The sequence below is a fragment of the Gadus macrocephalus genome, chromosome 10 (genome assembly GCF_031168955.1).
Source record: "Gadus macrocephalus chromosome 10, ASM3116895v1".
Taxonomy (NCBI): Eukaryota; Metazoa; Chordata; class Actinopteri; order Gadiformes; family Gadidae; genus Gadus; species Gadus macrocephalus.
This window is the reverse complement of record NC_082391.1, coordinates 1,891,095-1,912,284: the sequence shown is the minus strand read 5'-3', so window position 1 is coordinate 1,912,284 and position 21,190 is coordinate 1,891,095. Positions and strand designations below refer to the sequence as shown.

The window sequence follows — 21,190 nt, the reverse complement described above, 5'->3', positions numbered from 1 at the left end:
GTAAACATGAGGTCTATGTGAGCTCGCAAAAGTTTTTGCTCTCTATCAAGCAGAGACGGCAATTCATTTTTATCCCCGCATGAAGAGTTGTTAAAGCACTTTGCAACCTTTTCAGTGGAGGAATTGGACTCCCCAAGCAATGTTTGGGGAGCAAGTAAGTTACATGTTAATTTATTCTTTCCTATTGCATAAACAAAATTAAGCAACTGTCCCAGATTTCTACACTATAGGACAGTGATCACAATTTGCCTCATTATCAGAATAACAACCATTGGTCGAATAGCCATTGCTGGTGGAATGGCCATGAAGTAGGTGTGTTTATAAAGTGTAAGCTTGTCCAGGCCCTGCAGGTCAGGATGAATCGGAATGAATTTTTAGGTAGTGGTCAGCCCGAAAATGCACCAGAATGCAGGAAATCACATCTATCAAGCTCAACATTTCCAGGGGGGGGACCCCCCCTGTCCCCCTGTCCATGACTGCGCCTCATCCACAAATTGAACCACCAGCCGCCACTGGAAGCACGACCCCTGGGGTGGCCTTCGGCGGCCATTTGGGTCTTCAAACCCAGTTTGAAACTGAATGTGTCACACATAGTGTCAGAAAGGCGCTGGTATAACGCTAGGACGCACTGAGATTAAGTATTGGTTCGCTGGAAAAAAAAGAGACGCAAATCTGTGCTTTGCGCGCTGTTTCTATGACAACTAGCCAAATAGCTAATACCTCAAAATCTTAGCAAAAAACGTATTTTAATGCATCCATGGGGATAAGCAGCACATGAAGACACGAACATTACAGTTCAGATTTGTGGAAGCAACGGACTGTAATAACAACCTACTCTTACCGATATTAAATGTTTGTTTGACCGTTGACATGAACTGTGATTGGGAAAGATTAAGAAAGTAACCGTGGCGACGGCAGGACTTTTTTGAGAAGTTCCTTTATTTTCCACCTGAAGCACTGAACCATATTCAATGGCCACTAGCATAGTGGCCATTGGAAATGTTAAGGTGCTTCAGGTGCTTCTGGTGCTAGCAGTGCTTTCCACTGTTTACCAACCATGGTTCCTGAAGTGTTTGTGACGTCAAATGTGACGCAGCAGAAAAAGAACGTTAAAAGGCATAGGCCTACCTGTCTAACGTCAATGGGAAATGAAATAAATGGCCTATCTTGTGCAGGCATTTATGCGCTCAAAAACCCGCATCTGCATGCAGATGTGGGTGGAAAAAGGTTATTAGTTAGTTTAGCACTACTAGTAACTTCTGTCTTACTCTTGAAATACATACGTACCCTGCACTAGTATTTAGCTTACGGAAACCAAAACACTGGTTCTATTATTCCTTCGTCTGATATGCTCTCACAAAAATGTAAAAGATATCAACAGATCCACTTCTAGAAGTATTGTTCCAGTGCTGTTCAAACTTTGAGGTGATCCAGCGTTGGAACGTGTTAGGCTTCAGCAGGGACCACCTCCATGACAATCTGCATGGCTCTGTTGAAAGAATCTGAGGACAAAAGAAAGTTCACGGATTGTACATATGGAAGTCAAAATTGCAAAATATGTGAAACAACATGGCACGGGAACATGTTAACTCACGTTAACATTAGTGGGTTTATATGTCAAAAGGAAGTTCGATGAAATACAATCTCTTTCAACATAAGTAATAGAAGTGTTAGTAGGTGTACTGACTGTTTATCACAGTCATTGTTAGAAGCGTGATCAGTGTGGTACCTAGACATCTCTGGAGCCACTTTGGTCTGCGGTCAAACACGATGAACAGGTAGTAGGCTGGGATACCAGTGAGGGAAATGGCAAAGCCTATCCCGGTGTTGACAGGGTCGGAGTACAGGGACAGGAAGACCATGAAGAAGCAGGTCAGGCAGAACAGAACCGGGATGATCAGAGGGACCTGCAGGGGACGACACATGCAAGCCTCATTCAATGTCTCCATGACTAAATGTGGAACATAATCACAATGTTTGAAACCGTTTGAGCTGTTGCATCTATCGGCTATAACGGATCCACACTGACATTTTAAAACTGTATATTCATTAAAAGGAACGTGATACATAAACATAATCAACCTTTGAAGCTGCCTTAAGGTCCTAACCCTCAAAACCTTGCAAGAATTTGTCTGCTTTATGATGGAGCTCTTTATCGTTTGCTGTAGGAGTCAAAAACGTCGGCGTCTGAAACCCCATATCAACGTCAACTGTGGTCGGTCCAGACCAATTTCCCCTAGATTGTTCATCATATATATTGCTAACAATTTGTACACACGTCAACCTGTTACAAAGTTCATCTGTTAATCAGTCAATTCTTGAGTCATGATTTATTTTAGCAATAGCAAAATAGCAATTAATAAAGTATACACTGTATAGACCCATATTGCCTCAGCAAAAAAAATACCTTTTGGACAGGGTAAATAAGTGGCCCGAGGGTCTCAATGACACGTGTTGGGTCTTTCGTTGTAAAAATCGATTGTAGAGAGCAGATTTCTGACACCCTCACAGTTGTGCGTCTATAAGTAGCCAGGGCCCAAGAACCCGGCGGAGAAGGAGACGACGCGCACCTTAAAGGGCCTGGGGAGGTCAGGCTGTGTGAACCGGAGGTAGATTAATCCCAGCACGGCCATGCCGATGAACAGCCAGCGCAGGAAGCTCATGAAGTTTAAAAGGCTGTAGATGTCTCCCACAAACAGCTGGAGTAAAGTCATCGGGTACTGTGCAATGAAACGCGCACACACAAACACACACACACACACACACACACACACACACACACACACACACACACACACACACACACACACACACACACACACACACACACACACACACACACACACACACACACACACACAAACACACACACACACACACACACACACACACACACAGCAGATGTCAGGACAAAGACATTGTTGTTGCAGGGGTGGGGGTGTATGGATGCGTAATGTTATTGTCCTTATTTTTTCCCCAACGTGCGGTGGTGGGGCTGAAGTATTTGTCGTTACTTGTTGCTAATGTGTGATTAAGTTGTGCATATCAGTTAATAAATTGCAGGGACAGCTGAAACTGAAGAAATAGAAAGGATTAAAAAACATTACATTCCCCTGCCAGTAGCTGCAACACATCATAAATCTTTACTAATTATGCAATCATCTCCAGACACACGTTAATGGAACTGGCATCATTTTAGGTCCCTCGCATTAAGGACATCCCAACGGAAAACCTTTTGCATTGTAATGTACTCCAGTATTTATGCTTGGGTTGGCCATGTTTGGGGGACTTAATATTGCACATTAAAGCATCGACGAAACCTTGATGCTTTAATGTGTGTGTACTGCTGAAGTGTGTGTCCCTGCAGTGTGTATGCTTGTGTGTGTGTGTGTGTGTGTGTGTGCCAGTGTGTATGTGCTGGGTGTGTATGCATGCTGGTGTGAATGTGCGAGTGTTAGTGCTCTCAAGCGATTCAAATATTTATTCGCAATTAATCGCGTTAATGCCTTAACTCACGATTAATCGCGAATGTTTTTTCTATGCTAAATATCCCTTGATTTCTTCGTCCCATTAATTGTTCTCATTTTAATGCTCTTATCAACATGGAGAAGTGCATCGGCTTGCCTTGTGCAAATGTTTGGCATATGCTGATCAAAACAGGACGATAAAAAAAAAAAGCCTATAGTGCAATTAAACGATGAACATACAAACATACTGCCTTGAACATAGCAGTCAGGCTACTGCTTCTTTGTTTTGAGCCCAAAAAAATAATAAAAAAAAAAATTATAATAATAAATTGCGTTCATCACGCGATAAAAAAAATTAACGCCGTTAAAATTGGTTTGCGTTAACGCCGTTGATAACGCGTTTAACTGACGGCACTAGTGAGTGTGTGTGCATGCTGGTGTGTGTGTGCCGGTGTGTGTGCATGCTGGTGTGTCTACCTGCAGATGGTTCTTCAGGGCCTTACCATGGTGAGGACGGCTGCCAGGGGAGTGTGTCTGCGGATGTGGATCATGGACAGAACTTCTGGAAGTTGACCTTCCCGAGACGCAACGTAGAACATTCTGGTGGGACACGTTAACACACACACACACACACACACACACACACACACACGATGATACTGACATCAGCATGACATCCGGCTACAGGTTACTTTCATTAACGTTGTTCTTTATTGTTCTGACATTATAAGCTGATACCAGTCCTGCTCTAGCAAGTACAACATTGTATTGCTGATAAAAATGAGAAATGGTCGAGAATAATTTCATTTTTGAAAGAGAAGCACTCTATACTTGAGGAAGGTTCGGATACGATGGGTTTATAACGCCTGTGTTTCTTTCAAATCCTCAAAACAGCAACTAGGGATTTACACCCCTTTGTATCCACAGAAGAGCGGAACGGAGAATACCACATTATCTTTGAACGCTACACACTGGTCTTTGAAGGCATGGCTGTAAAGCACATAAATACAGAGTGGCAACACGTGTTCAGACAGGGAGCACACCAACACTACACATTAAGGCCACGTTGGGGGTTGTACCCTATACCGGGAAGGAACATGTGACTCACTGAGCAACCGTCACACCCAAATGGAACCACTAATGAGTCTGTCAACATTAGATAACCGTGTGTGTTATGACAAGAAATGACACAATAGGTCGATAGATGGGCGCATGAGGAAGAGAAAGGTACCTGGAGATGGCGAAGATGCAGCCGTTCATGGAGCCGAAGCAGGACAGGGCCACAAACAAAGGGACCACGATGGAGAAGTTTCCCATCACCCTACTTGCAAATTCCTGGAAGTGATTAAGATGATATTAACATGTATCAATGCATATGTTATGATCAAAGGTGTTAACGAATAATGCTGCAATTTATTTAGCCATTTAAAAGAAAAAAAGGCAGCTTTTGTTGCCTTTTAGAGCACATTAAACATACTTTTAAGTGCTCATTGTTGAATTACAGGATCGCACATATCAGCAAGGGACAAATCGAATCAAAACGTTTTACCAGTACTTCTAGACAGAGCAATTTATTGCCAAATTGAGTTTGAGACGTGAACTTTTCTCGGTGCACATATGTCGACACAAGATGGGGGAACAAAGTGGATTCCTCCTGTATCCAATTGCATCCGCTTAAGAAGCGCTCTTCGCACAACCCCTTAAGGTGCTTCCAATCACGACGAGTGTGTACGGAGCAATACATGTAACCCCATTAGAGCGGCGCTTATCCAATCAGGGGCTCTTTGAGACATGGGGCTACGAGCACCTCAGGCTGCAGTGCCATGCAGGTGGCCCCCTCCGTGCTGTAGGCGCGCACGTGGGGGGGGGGGGGGGGGGGGGGGGGGGGGGGGATGTTGGTAAGACTGTTGTGTGATGCAATTAGCATCACCGGGGAGGAGGAACTGGAGCTATCGCATTAAAATCAGTCGAGAAGGCCTGTCTGCTAATGATGACGACTAAAGTGCACATTAGGGGGGAACACCCGCGCACACTTCAGTGGATGAGCTGCGGGTCAGGTGGACCCATCTCCATGGCAGCCGTTACAAGAGCTCCAGACTGCCCCGCCCTTCTCCCGAGGCAACGGGATCCCCTGACCCCATTTTTTTATAGGTCTGAACATTTTGAGGAACCCCACCAAACGATATCAACATCCTGGTGCATGAATGCAAATCGCCCCACCCTCAGTGATAAGCCGCCGTTGGCTATGAATCGGGACCTTTTATGACACCCTTCTCACCTTATGAACTATTAGTTCTTCACAGAAATGTCACAGTGATCTCTTGCTTTCAAGTCGTACATTTCCCGTGGACCCCGTGTTCGTGTGCATCTGCCTGACGATCTCTTCGGCGTGGTTTATTGACTTCAGTGGTGTGGAGAACACAAAGGGGCTTTGAGGAATCTAAATCGATTCGTTAATCCAAAGATATCCCCGTGTGTGTGGACAGTCACCGACCTAATGTTTCATTCGCCCACGCCGGCTAATAACATAAGAGGTGTGCGCGTGTCGGAAACCCCATGGCGTGGGGGGGGGGGGGGGGGGTGGGTGGTTACCACGGCGACGGCCCCCGAGGCAAGGAGCTCGTCTGCAGACATCACAGTGTAGTACGCCACGTTGATCAGCACGTAGCAGATGGACACTCCCGCCATGGAGATGCAGATGGCCAGGGGAAGGGTCCTGGGGAGAGAGGGGGGGGGGGGGGGACAATGATAACCTCTGTGTCTACAGACTCAGGCCGCTATGACTCCATGTTGATAACCTCTGTGTCTACAGACTCAGGCCCCTATGACTCCATGTTGATAACCTCTGTGTCTACAGACTCAGGCCGCTTTGACTCCATGTTGATAACCTCTGTGTCTACAGACTCAGGCCCCTATGACTCCATGTTGATAACCTCTGTGTCTACAGACTCAGGCCGCTTTGACTCCATGTTGATAACCTCTGTGTCTACAGACTCAGGCCCCTATGACTCCATGTTGATAACCTCTGTGTCTACAGACTCAGGCCGCTTTGACTCCATGTTGATAACCTCTGTGTCTACAGACTCAGGCCCCTATGACTCCATGTTGATAACCTCTGTGTCTACAGACTCAGGCCGCTTTGACTCCATGTTGATAACCTCTGTGTCTACAGACTCAGGCCCCTATGACTCCATGTTGATAACCTCTGTGTCTACAGACTCAGGCCCCTATGACTCCATGTTGATAACCTCTGTGTCTACAGACTCAGGCCGCTTTGACTCCATGTTGATAACCTCTGTGTCTACAGACTCAGGCCGCTTTGACTCCATGTTGATAACCTCTGTGTCTACAGACTCAGGCCCCTATGACTCCATGTTGATAACCTCTGTGTCTACAGACTCAGGCCGCTTTGACTCCATGTTGATAACCTCTGTGTCTACAGACTCAGGCCCCTATGACTCCAGTGTCCTGATACACCAGCAGAGAAACCAGTAGCCGCATTCAAATGGTCATAAAACAATGGTTCAATGGGCCATTAAAATTAATCATGTAGCAATTTGACTGTACATTTATTTATTTTTACTGAGCAGACATAAATACAATTAAGAAGTGCCATTGAAAGGTTCCACTACTGACCTCAGGCCTGTTTTTAACCATTAGGGGGCAGTCCACTCATATAGGTGGTCCAGGGATGCATTAAGCTTTGGGCCAAAGACGCCTAAAAAGCCTTCCTGGACAGTTGTCATGGCAACCAGTTAATCTTGCTGGCCTTGGTATGTGTTTTTCAAGGCTGTAATGATGGAGCTGGACCATCTAAAGTGGTCCAAGAGAAAAGGCTTGCACCCTGATCCTATACACTCAATTTAAGTGTATTACAGAAAGAAACCATTCAACACACCAAATGAAGCTTCATGAAACAACATTAATGAAAGGAACAACGTACGGGATAGAGGAAGCTAACAGGGAACTTACTTCTCCGGTTTATCCACCTCTTCGGTCACAAAGTTAAGATAGAACCTATCAACACAAAATGTATCGTTGTCCGTAAATCTGTTGAACAGATACCATATAACACAATCATACAATGCATATGGTATGATTATATAAAATACATCAGCTACCGCTATAAGAATAATAACACAGGTTAATAACATTTGTAAGAGACACTTTTCAAAACTTTTTGACAGTTATTTTTGAGCTATTGCGAGAACCCGTGTTTTACCAACAGCCGTCTCACTGTGTTTGTGTGTGTGTGTGTGTGTGTGTGTGTGTGTGTGTGTGTGTGTGTGTGTGTGTGTGTGTGTGTGTGTGTGTGTGTGTGAGACAATACCTACCACCCAGCGTAAGCATACATCCCAGAGTAGAAGGCCAATGGCAAGTCGGCCAGGTTCATAGCGGTCAGATCAAAGGCATTCTCAAAATTCCTTGTCTCCCCTGAAAACACGCGCACACGCACACACACACACACACACACACACACACACACACACACACACACACACACACACACAATGAGTTTACACGGAGCTTCATTGAATGGTTCAACCCTCCCTCCCTTGTATTTCTGATGCAAGACAAGAGACATCACCCATCTGAGTAGGGTTTATAAAATGGATCACCGTCCTGAATCCTGGAGTGGCGCCCCACTACGCTTTATGCGGAAAAACGAGTAGTAGCAGCATACACTCGGAACACTTCAACGGCTTTCCTCAATATATTGGCCTAACAAAGCAAATAAAAAGCTAAATCGTGGTTCGACGACAGCCGACGGGTTCTGAGATTGTTGCTCCACTGTTTACCTGCATGCAGGCCACGCCCGCTCAAACGTGTTTGGTCAATGCTATTCGGCCAACAAACGGAAACCATTACGCTTCCAGTAGCAAAAAAACGTATGCCCTTGCCTACAGATTATGCATTGACATGCAGATACTTGTTCACAGAGATAACATGCTCAGTGACCCTGCAACAACAACCTTTCCTCATCACAGGCTTCTATCACCGGGTACACGGGGAGCCGACTGAGCTAGGGAAGGTTTACTAGATGACACCTTTGTCCGTTGAACGGTACCCAGTGTGACGTGGTGTGATGAGCGACTCACCTGTAAACAGCAGGTACATCCCCGGTAGTATTATGACTAAGATGGCGAGGAGTTTGGCGACCGTCAGAAAGATCTGGAAGCGAGCCGTCCAGGTGACGCTCATACTGTTCAGATACATGACCGCAGCTTCAGGGAGAGGAACCACAGACAGTCACATATTAATAATGTGTACTGATCTACACATCTTAGCGCTTATCTATTTCGATTTTCTTTTACTTTCGCAATGTCAACCGTTACATTTTCATGGTGTTTTCAATAAGGTGTCGAAAGATACGGGGTAAAATCCCTGATGTCTCCAGCCTACAGAGAGCCAGACGCCCCCAACAAGTCCTTAAAGATTTGTATCTGTATTCACTTTAAGTCAATTTGTAATTAAATTAATAAAACTACTCTAAACAACATAACTCTCATAGATTCTCTGTGAGCTACACAAACTAACTATAAGATAAACGTCTGTGGAGAAAGGTCGCACAAACCAACGGTACATTGGTCTGTACATTGGTCAAACAGGAGGTCAGCATGTCAGGATGCATACTCAGGCCGATGGCGGCGGCCAGCTTGGCGGCCATCGGGGGCACGGGACAGGGCATGAACAGCGGCTCCAGGATGTACTGGCCAAAGGCAAGCGAGAGCACCGCCATCCCCGCCGGCCTGAGGAGAGAGGTCCTGCTCAGTCAACGCATATTCATACATAGCTATTCGTACACAGAGGTTTATGAGAATCCTCTTTTCGTTTTTGTAATGCTGGTTACCAGTTACATAAACATTTTAAGAACCAAATATTAGATTACAGTGCATTTATCCTCATCTAAATTGCATTTTTATTTCTATATCTCCGCCGTGAACGTGGGAAATCAGAAACTCTTATTTATTTCCGATCTTTGATAACGCAATAACTAATACGAGGCAACTCTCGATGCAGTTTACACGGAGTTACTACTAACTCAAATTTATTTACTCATTATCAATGCAACCACATCCATTGAGCATGTATTTCTATACTGTTTAAAAAAATAACAGGCTACTCCACCAGATAACCATCTAGATTTGAGTTGGACTGTCGAGATTTTAAAACGGATCTGTTTAGATATGTTGAGACAGAAACTATGGTTTTTTTCATGTTCTCCATCAGTTAAGGCCTATTTATTAGTAATCAATAAACCATGCATTAACTATTCTATTCACATGGACATGATGTCCGTGTAAATAAAATGTGCATTAACATCATGGATTTGGATGGAATGTGTTTGGTCACTGACCCTAACCCCAACCTTGAACAAATTCAAACTCTGGGACGCGAATATAGACCCCTCCCAGACCATAGGACCCGCCCAGATCATAGCCCCCCCCCCCCCCCCCCCGATCATAGGCCCCCCCTCACCCTACAGCAATATCAGTGTGTGTGTGTGTGCGTGTGTCTGTGTGTGTGTGTGTCTGTGTGTCTGTGTCTGTGTGTGCGTGAGCAAGAGAGGTGGGCTTTACAACTCTTAACAAGCGCTTGGTTCTTACAGGAATGTAAATAAGGTCAGCCTGGTACAGTTGTGATCGCCTGCTCAGCATCTTCATCCCCCCCCCCCCCCCCCCCCTCCTTAATTTCCCACAAAATCCATTAAGCTTCCTTAGCTGGTAGAGGCCACGAACTGGAAGAGGCCCTCTCTCTCTCTCTGTGTGTGTGTGTCTCTCTGTGTGTGTGTCTCTGTGTGTGTGTCTCTGTGTGTGTGTCTCTCTCTCTCTCTCTCTCTCTCTCTCTCTCTCTCTCTCTCTCTCTCTCTCTCTCTCTCTCTCTCTCTCTCTCTCTCTCCCATTGGCTCTTGTGTACCATTCCTCCTGTTCATTTCCCATCGTTCCCATTGAATCTTGATCTGGGCCTGAGGCGGGGATAGCAGAGAGCTTATACTGGCGCTGTTGTTTGCTTTGCGCTCCTGCTGCTTACAATCCCCATTTCCCAGGGGCCCTTTCAGCCCCCCCCCCCCCCCCCCCCTCCCGGTGGGCCTAAAGTGCATCTTTCCATTCTTTATGAGAATTCCATAATTGACGGAGGGATTCTCCACCTACCTGATAGCAATTAGGTCAGACCATATCCGTATGAAGGCTAGGTGCGGACCGAAGGCCTCGAGGATGTAGGTGTAGTGTCCGCCTGATTTGGTGATACAGGTTCCCAGTTCTGCATATGAAAGCGCTCCTGCAATGCAAATAGGATAAATGATTGATTTTGGTCCTATGAATAGCACAGTGGTTGTACACATGTGTTATCCACACCGGCCAGACCTCCGGCAGGATTAGGGAGTGACTGACAAGGAAATGGTCAAAGCTAGGATTGGACATATATTTTAGAAGCATTTGTGGAAATTATCTTTACATCCCGACCAGAAACTATAAACCAAATGCTGTGATAAAGAATGTGTTTCTGTGTTTTCACTCCTTCCCCAGGCCTGTTCAGCTGTAAGCACTGTGCCTGTGCACTCATTGCGCGACCCGAGTCTTCCACAACTCTCTCAGACCTACTGCTTAAGGAAGTGAGTCTGGTGAGTCACCTGCTTCTGGGGAGTGGCTTTGGAGGGTGATTGGAGGCCTTATCTTTACTTTGGTCTTCCCTACCTTTAACTTTAGGATGGATCTTTATCTTCAGGTGGGAGCATTAGCTGTTAAAATAACCTGATAAATCATATAAAAAACAATATATTCCATTAACGATAATTTTGCAAACTAGAAATGTTCATATTTAAAAGAGATTCTTTCATCAGAAATATAATCAGAAGGAAGATTCAAAATTTCAATTTCCACAATTTAATATGTTTTTAGTCCATGTTTTAGAAATTGTTATTAGAGATTATCAGCTGAAGAATTAGACATTGACAGATTGACATTTCAGATTTGTTCTTCTCTTGGGACAACTGTTAATGCTTGAACATTTGCTTTACTTACTGCTAATCTTCATCTGACCATGAACCACAATAAAAGAACAGGTAAATGAGGAGAACACAGTTGTGTGCAAACGGCGTGTCTCATCATTTCGGTCACGTGACTGGATTGTCCTCGTACTATATTTAAAGCACCCAATAGGAGGAGTTCCCATGTGACATGGGCTCTTCTCACTGCGGAACGAGGGTAAGACTCATCCCAACTTCTGTTTCGGAGTGCATGCCTTTATCTCATCTGCCCTTGCCTAGCGTTACTTCCTTTTTACCTGAAGTAGCAGACGGTAAATGTTTCATCTTAAACACGTCATTGATCAATCTACTGGGACTCACCAAAGAGGGAGAGCACGCCGCACGCGACCCACACGACCAGGGACATTCCCACACTGCCGGTGTTTTTCAGAATGCCCTTCGGGGCCACGAAGATCCCCGCTCCGATGATGGTGCCCACGATGATGGAGATGCCTCGCAGCAGCGTCACCTTCTTCCCCAGCTCCACCTTAACGTCGGGGTCCTCCGAACCCGGGGCTTCGCGGCGGACCTCGGAGTACCCGGCTCCGTTGTGGGACGCCCCGTGGTTGTTTGCTCTGTTTCCATTGCCGACGGCGCCGTTCTGAGACCTCCTGTTCATGTTGAAAGCCCACAGCCTCTCTCTCGGACCGCGGCGTAGGTGTGTATCTCACGACACCTTTGGAACCATCTGAAACTCACCACACAGTGTGTGTGTGTGTGTGAGTGGCTTTCAAAGTTTTAAGCGCTCACTTTTCCCTGAACAAAGACACACCCCCTCCGAGCACACACAGCACTGAAGCGCAGACAACCTCCGACACACACGCGCACTCTCCAATCATCTCCCCCCCGGGCTGAAGGCCTATTCAGTCCTGCAAATCTTTTGAAAGAAAAAAAAAAAAGGAGAACCGTGCTCTGTACAACTACAAGCGTTGTTTCCTCCTCACTGACATGAGGTTACACCCCCTCTTCCTTCTGACAAATTTTGTTACGTGCATTCTTGTCTCTACAAACTGTCTTGCCAATAAAAGCTTTTGGCCCGAAGTGTTTCTTTTCCAAATTAGTCATTTGGAATTACTGCATAAAATACAAAACATACCTGACTTGGTTTCCCTTGCATCACCTTGAGAATCAAGTTGATCCAGTCATCTCTCTCCCCCCCCCCAGTGGGTATGTGATCCAGTCATCTCTCTCCCCCCCAGTGGGTATGTGATCCAGTCAGCTCTCTCCTCAGACCCCCCCCCCCCCCCCCCCCGCCAGACATACACCTTTTGCACCAGGCTTGTCACTACTTTCCCCACGTTTCCTCCCCCCAATCTATGAACTAGCCTCAAAGTGGCGACGCCCGGAGGACCTGGGAGAAACTCCCCCCCCCCCCCCCCCTCCCCCCCAGAACCCCCCCCCCCCCTGGTGCCGGCTGTGTGGGGGGTTTCAACACGCAACACCTTAAGATAATTTCACATACCTGCAGGACCCTGGTAAGGCTGAACATGCCTGTTAGGTTCTATAGCGGGTCTACCTTGCTTCCTGATAAATTGTCAACTCACGCCTAATTTGAACATGAAGTGGATGAGCCAGTTTGGCACGATGAGTCTTTAGACCGAGACCAACCGTTACCGTTGATTCACTGTGTGAAGACACACACCCAAACACAGGCACACGCACGCACACACACACACACACACACAATATGTCTCGACATTGTTATGAGTCACCTACTTTTCTGCTGAATCACAATGATAAGAGTTGTAGCAACATGGCCGTGTTCACCGTTGCATTTCCTCTAACATTACCTTTTATCTCGACATAATTGTATCATTTAATTTTACATTTTCACACTGTAAAACCAAAGGCATGCTATATGTTAGTCAATTAAAAGGGGTTGACATGAAAAGAAACCGTTATGATGAATTATCCTCAAATGAAAGCCACAAACAGTTATGAGGTGCAGCACTAACTTCTAATACTGGAGGGCAGGAAATAGGACAAGACAACTCCCCAAAATGAGGATTCCATTACCGAGAGGATCAAAGTCCAAGCAGTAGTTCATAACTAAAATGCTAAGAGAAGGAAACATGAATTGAATTCAAGACCGATACAATAGCACCTATCACGCGAGTCCTTTAATACACACTTATTAACAGTTAATGAGTACTATATGTTTTCAAGGTTGATAAAATGTGAATTACATGTACTGTAAATACAATGTTATAACGGTCAAGCATAAAAACACACTTAAAGACAGCTCTTTTGAATACTATACATTCTTTTGAATAATAATAACACGTGACAATTGTGCAACAGTTAGAATTCAGAAGACAACGGACCTGACTCAGACGAATCCGAATCAGGCTTGTCCATGGCCTAAGGCTGGTCTTTCTGTTACTGTATAAAGACACCACAAAGAAACATTAACAACAATAGACAGTTAGCAGACAATTAGACCTAGATTCAGCAAAAGGGGTTGTAGTTCACTATAAGGTGTCCCTGAAGTTCCATACACATAGTGTACATATGGTACAAAGTATATTTACTCTGTAATGGTGATTTAAAATATATATATATATTATTGACTTACATTCAGATAGTTGAGGGGTCAGCACAGAAATTTGGCAGACAAGACAGATTTGGGAGCATTACTTGGCCCCTACCTGACAAGCTATCATCATGACAGTATTCTAAGCCCAAAAAGTTTGCTGTAAAACAACTAGCTAGCTAGAACCAGCTAACGTTACCATAGGATTACTTTCTTAAACTTAAAGGAAGAGTCATCCTCCCGTTCGGACCTCTTCCTCTTATCCATGTTTTCTGTGCTAGGGCCTGACTTTTGTCGGTCAGTTGTTTTTTTTCACAGACTTGGTTTGCGGTGCTGACAATACCGACATTTTCTCCAAATGTTCGTCAAACACTTCGCCAACCATAGGTGTCAGGCCGTCCGCCAGCCACTTGCAGTAACAGAGCTTCCGATTTTACCCTTACCGGTAACACTTTATATTAAGGTCCTTGTAATAAGCCTTTATTATTATGTAATAAGACCCTTATTATATGCTTATCAACATTAATTTGCATTAATAACAAAAACACACTTTAAGACAGCTCTTTTGAAACAAATAAAAATAATTTTAAAAACTTCAGAACTTCTATGAAAAATATTCGTGAACATCAACATTTTAAAAAGCGCCCTGGCTATAGCATTATATTCTTATAATTACCATAGAGTCATTCTCCAGTTCGGACCTCTTCCTCTTATCCATGTTTTCTGCGCTTGTTCATGTCTTTTGTCTGTTGGTCTGAGGTAGACGATTCCGACATGTTCTCCAAACGTTCGTCAAACACTTCATCAAGCATATGCGTCAAGCCATCATCGACTTGCAGAACTTCCGGTTTAAAATTACATTCAAACTAAAAGCCTTTAAAGGATATGATATGAGGCACAAAACAGATCACACTCACACAACATTTGCGGACTTATAACCTTAATAAGCAATGATCCCGCTTTCGATTCCTAGATGCATAATAAGCAGTTTTATTAACGATTCATTAACCCTAATAAGCATAAAAAATGCTTAGAAAAAGGTTTAACAATGACTTAATAGGTAAGTTAGTAAGACTCAATAAACATGTTTATTATGTTATTATTAACACTTAGATAGTCATATTAACACCAATTAATGTTAGTAAGCATGTAATAAGTGTCTTATTACCTATTAACCAAGGCTTATTACAAGGAACTTAATATAAAGCGTTACCAATCTAGCATATGTGGCTGTTACAGACCTATAATAAACCTGTCAAATCTATTTTGTATGTGAAGCTGGCCAACCATTTTCTCTGGTTGAGAACCCATCCTACAAGAGTATGATAGAAACTTTGCAACCTCAGTGTACAGTATCGATAAGGAAAACATTATGTTCCAGAACACGGGAAGCTGCAAATAACATGAAGAGCCTAATCATTAAAGTTAAGCGCCGTGAACCATGTAGCTACCACAACAGACTGCTGGTCTGCCAGACAACGTAGTTATTTAGGTGTCACATGTCACTGGATAGACCAAACATCACTGGAGAGGCAATCTGCTGCATTAGCTTGTAAACAGAGGCTCACACAGGTTTGACGTTCTTGCTTATGCATTAGAGGAAATACATTCGGAGTAAAACATCAGGGAAAAAATGACTAGGACGACAACGGACAAAGACTCAAACTTTCTGAAGGCCTTTCGAGTGTGAGGGGAGGGAGGAGAGAAAAGACGTTGCTGAAGTATAGGAGGAGACCGACGCATGATGCATCGGAAGATGGAAATGACTTAGAGGTGAACTATCGAGATGTGTGTGCCATTTTAGGGGACGACACCGTCCTGGAGTACCAACTCCCAGTGCATGCAGTGTTTAATTGTGGTCGATAGGGTTTACATGTTTAAATGTGGTCGATAGTGTTTATATATGGTCGATAGGGTTTACATGTGGTCCATAGTGTTTAAATGTGGTCCATAGTGTTTAAATGTGGTCCATAGTGTTTAAATGTGGGCGATAGTGTTTAAATGTGGGCGATAGTGTTTAAATGTGGTCGATAGGGTTTACGTGTGGTCCATAGTGTTTAAATGTGGGCGATAGTGTTTACATGTGGTCGATAGGGTTTACATGTGGTCCATAGTGTTTAAATATGGTCGATAGTGTTTAAATGTGGTCGATAGTGTTTACATGTGGTTGATATTGTTTAAATGTGATCGACAGTGTTTAAATATGGTCGATAGTGTTTAAATATGTTCTTTTCCCTCACTCTCCACCTCATCCCTAACTCTCCACCTCAAGCTGGTGTGTAGTGAGCGTTCTGGCACCGATTGGCTGCCGTGCATCACCCAAGTGGGTGCTACATATTGGTGGTGGTTAGTGAGGTCCCCCCTTCACTTTAGGCGTCTTTGAGTGTTATTAATTATTATTATTCTTCATGTTTAACCTCTGTTTTCCTTTTATTCCTAGTCTGTTTTACATAGTTTTGAATGATGACCATATGCTCTGTAAGGTGACCTTGGGTGTCTTGAAAGGCGCCTCTAAATTAAATGTATTATTATTATTATATATTATTATTATTATTATCTCCTCAATCTTATATCAACAGTTGATACCACAGCTGCAGAAGCTGGCAGCGAAACGTACAAGAGGCTGGCGCTGTCTGCTTTTGCAAAATGTTATGCTCTGTGGGATAAGACCAGCAGGTCAACCATGGCTTTTGAAACAGTGCAATGGGAGGGCAAATTGCGGTTCCTTCGACCCAACCGGACTCGCTGGAGCTCCCTGTTCTTCGCTGTAGAAAGGGTTGTCCGCATCCAGAAGGAACAAGGAGAAACAGCCATTTGAAATGTATGCACAGCATTGAAGATAAAGATGTAAATTGGCAAATCCCACATTGTTTGTTAAACAGTTTTGAAAAAGGCCTAAGCCTTGAAATGAAATAGTTTATTAGCTATTTGACTTTATTTTATAATGATGTATTTAACATGGACAGACTGTACACAATACATACATTGCAAAAACTCAAATGGCTGTCGGCTAATTTTGATCTGTACATCTTTTATAGGTTCAATCGAGCTGAGTTGGGATTCTTGGCTGAATATGCTGCTGCCTGTCACCCTGGCCCTTAAAATCCTCCAGGGTGAATCATCTGTGCATATGGGCTTCCTGCTGCCAACCCTTTACCAGTTGCAGGACGAGCTGAACAAGCAGGAGACATCTCGCAAAGTGTATAAACCACTCATTGACGCTCTGCAGCATGGGATCGAAAAACGTTTGGAGAGACAATGAAAGACCCTGAGCTGATTGCAGCAGCTCAGGGTCAAGGTTCAGAGCCATGGATAACAAACTGACATGGAAGGCTAATACTCTGGCAAGATACTCAAAGGCACAACAAAGACTTGATTTCTTAAGAAAGCTGCGTAGTTTTAAGGCTGATACAACCATCTTGAGATTATTTTATTTAACTTCTATACAAAGTGTTGTGACGCGGATTTCCTCCCGAAGACGCTCGTCTAAACGTGGAATAAAAAGTGAAGACGCGACGCCACTTTTGCGTCTTCTGTTCAGACCGTCATCATGGAAACGTAGCCTGAGTCTGTATGCACTTGTACTTATGTGCTGTATGTGCTTTTCTTTTTTAAATGTTCCCAAATGCAAGACAAATTCCCCTTGGGGCAATAAAGGTTTATCTATCAATCCATCTACACTGTTCTTCTGTGATCCATTTCCTGTTCTCCCTGTACTGACTTTGCATGCCCTGATTCTGGGTGTGTGACAGTCTGATTGGTCTCTTTTTTCAGCCTCTGTAGTTTCATATGTTAAGTGAGTTTGCCAGCAGGTTTTGATGTGTATTAAATTTCCAGTTTTTGTGTTTTATATACTTTGGGCTGAACATAACTGAAGATCATTTTGTCAGGCCTGTGACATATTGTAACCTAGGAATGGTTTAAAAATGTTAATGTGCAAAATAATTGCAACAGTTATTATTATTATTTATTATATAGTTAACAGTTATAAGTGTATTGGTTTTAATAATATAATTTTGGATAAATCTTATTCATTATAACTGTATTTAAAGGTTGATATATTTAATTGTGTTCAAATGGCTTATTTTTTTTATTTAAAAGGATGTTATTTAACATTATCTTTATTTGAACATTGCCGTTTTATATTTTGTTTGTGTCTATTTTGTACCGTTTCTGTTGCTGATTATTTAAAAAATAAATCCAGAGAAACTCAGTTCTTGTACTCTTGAGTACTTGAGTATTCTTTTCACTGCATACTTTTTAAAAAAATGTTTACTTATTTTTCTGAGTTCTTTCACTTTTACTTGAGTAATTATAATCTTAAAGTAGCAGTTATTTTACTTGAGTGCATTTTTTGGCAACTCTACCAACCTCTGCTGTTGGCGTGTTATCTTTATTGGAATTCAGATTGGACATTAAAGTATTCCATTCTTTTCAAATCACACACTTGTAAAATAACATTTGCATAGCTACGTTTCAATGTGTGCAAACGCCTCCCATTATAAATCTTACCATGCCACAGCCTTTGTCCACAATACTAACTCTGTGTGTGTGTGTGTGTGTGTGTGTGTGTGTGTGTGTGTGTGTGTGTGTGTGTGTGTGTGTGTGTGTGTGTGTGTGTGTGTGTGTGTGTGTGTGCATTTGATTCAAAAGCATTGAAGAGTGGAGTTTGTCATTCAAATAAAATGGGCCACAGAAAGTGTCCCAATAGCTGTGGCACCAAATCTGTTTGGTGTGTGTGTGTGTGTGTGTGTGTGTGTGTGTGTGTGTGTGTGTGTGTGTGTGTGTGTGTGTGTGTGTGTGTGTGTGTGTGTGTGTGTGTGTGTGTGGCAGCAGAGTGTTGCCATTGGTGATGTTAGCAGAAAGAGAGATTGAGAGCAGGAATAAGGATAAAAGGATTTTGTTTCTTTCATTCTTTTGCTTTTCCCTGGTGGGAGGAAAAGTCCCTGGGCCCCAAACCACACACACACACACACACACACACACACACACACACACACACACACACACACACACACACAAATACACACACACACACACACACACACACATCCTGAAAACCGGACACTCTGGTCAAGTTGGCGTGTTGAAAGCAGTTGCCTGGGGGAGACAATGAGAGAGAAAAAAATAGAATGCAGAAAAATACATTGTGAAAAAAAGAAAAAGCATGTCCACCTCCATTCCTTAAACTGACATAGCCCGACTAACTCACCGATAAAACACCCCAGTGTTTGGTCCCTGAATAACGCTTTGATACACATAACTCTTCCATTGTACCTAGATCCAAAACACAAAATACATTTGAATGAAATTGTGCAAAAACAAAACAAAAACAAAACCCCTGCCAAAAAAAATATATGTGTAATTAGTCATTTGAAATCAAGGTACATGAAGTAACCTGCTCTAATTTACACAAATTCAAATGCCAATTTAAAAGGGTCAAACTCAAAGATTTCTGTTTCGTTCTCTTTGGCGACAATAATAACAATATGACGATAATTGGTAAATATCCCCATAGATCCCAATGGTATAGCCACTTTCAGTTCATCTTCAGCTCAGCAGAAGAGGTTCAAACTAGAATTGGTAGCAGCAAGTCGCTCACGAGTATGAGCAGTTCCAGTGATCTGAATAATCTGAAATCTCTCCAATCCGGAATTAGGTCTGGAAATAGCACATTCCTGCTGCTTCACTATAGTTTATTGATATAATATTGCCATTGCAACACAACACTTTGCAGTCTCTGGATTGACCTCTGATAAAAAATCTATTTAGATCCTTTGTGGTATGGTGGACTCATGCTAGATATGACTCGGGGAGTGGTATATGTTCAACATGTGGTTTATTCTAACAAAGACACAAGGTGAACGGGCATGCGCTCGTGAGGTGATTCATGAAGCATCTCTCAAACACAACCAACATGTTCTGATTTACCCTGGTAAACCTTTGGTCTGTCTTGGCTTAAGTGGAAATGGCAAGGTGGCCATGTTTGTAGTCTTCAACTTATCTATAAAATCATTAAAACCTTATATGGTGTTGTCAATTATGTGGTGAAGATACCATTCATAACTGTTGTTAGCTTGACGCATGTCATCAGAAATAGCATAGACTAAAATAATTTACATCACCTCTCTAAAACGTTTGCTACAGTTGATAACACTCTCTGCTGAAGAGGTTAGATTACATAGGCTTGGATAAGAAAAGATGAAAACAAATTATCTTCAAGATAGGACATATTGCATTTATGTAGATAGAGTTCAGCACTCTTGAAATCACTGAAGGCGTACCACATGGATCGATTTTGGGGCCTTTGTTGTTCCCTATATATATATATATATATAAATAATGTGGGCATGTCAATAAATGCAGAGCTATGTAATGCTCTCTTAGACGCCATTCCAAAATCTCTTAGGGATCTAGAAACTTGTTTTAGATAAGGATTAATCAAAGTTGATAATTTTCTCAAAGGTTGATAATACCGAGGACCTTAGAATCTGCACATTGCTGGTGACCAAATTGAACAGGTCTCATGGTATAAGACTTAAAGTTGACTTATTATACCATCAGGTGTGAGTGTGATTAGCCGTTACACGCTATTTAAAAAATCGGCCTTTTCTGACATTACAGGTGGGCATGTCCACCAAGAAGTATGACGGAATGTATCTTGGTGCCCACACTCACTTGTGATGTCAGAAGAGCCAGATTTAAAAAAGGGCTTCCTAACGGCTAATCACACTCACACCTGGTGGTATAATATGTCACCTTTAAGGTATTTTTTTTTTCAATTATAAATGGTCTTTTTAAAACACAAAAAAATTCAAATCAATTACCGGTAGTTAGGACTATATAAATCATGTTTATCGTTAGTCAACAGGAAGAAGATTGTTCATACGCTACTTCCTGTTATCAATTATGGTGATTTATTATATCGTATTTATTCTATTCTTTAAGATGCACAACAAGGCTTGTCGTCCGAATACCCCACAGGCTGCAGGTGGGGAGCACAAAGGCTTCGTTCACACTGCAAGCCATACTGTACGTTCACACCAAAAGCTGTAAAAGATGCAAAATTGTCGAATAGCTCCAAACACAACGCTGTCCAAAATATTTACAGCTCACATCGCTCTTGCGAATTTGCTTTTCCATTTAAAGGAGCCACGCTTT

At 43.0% G+C, this 21,190-nt stretch overlaps 1 protein-coding gene across 1 annotated transcript; it reads right to left on the bottom strand.

Moving 5' to 3' along the window:
- Positions 1–155: 155 nt before the first annotated feature.
- slc7a11 (solute carrier family 7 member 11) lies at positions 156–12,408 on the bottom strand. The gene is made up of 12 exons (XM_060063892.1): positions 11,818–12,408; positions 10,622–10,748; positions 9,102–9,217; positions 8,567–8,692; positions 7,802–7,901; positions 7,440–7,484; positions 6,060–6,183; positions 4,699–4,802; positions 3,971–4,067; positions 2,571–2,720; positions 1,730–1,907; positions 156–1,502 (listed from the first exon to the last, which is right to left on the bottom strand). The coding sequence occupies exons 1-12, from the start codon at positions 12,113–12,115 to the stop codon at positions 1,447–1,449; spliced, it is 1,521 nt and encodes a 506-aa protein (XP_059919875.1). The 5' UTR covers positions 12,116–12,408; the 3' UTR covers positions 156–1,446.
- Between the last annotated feature and the right edge of the window lie 8,782 nt (positions 12,409–21,190).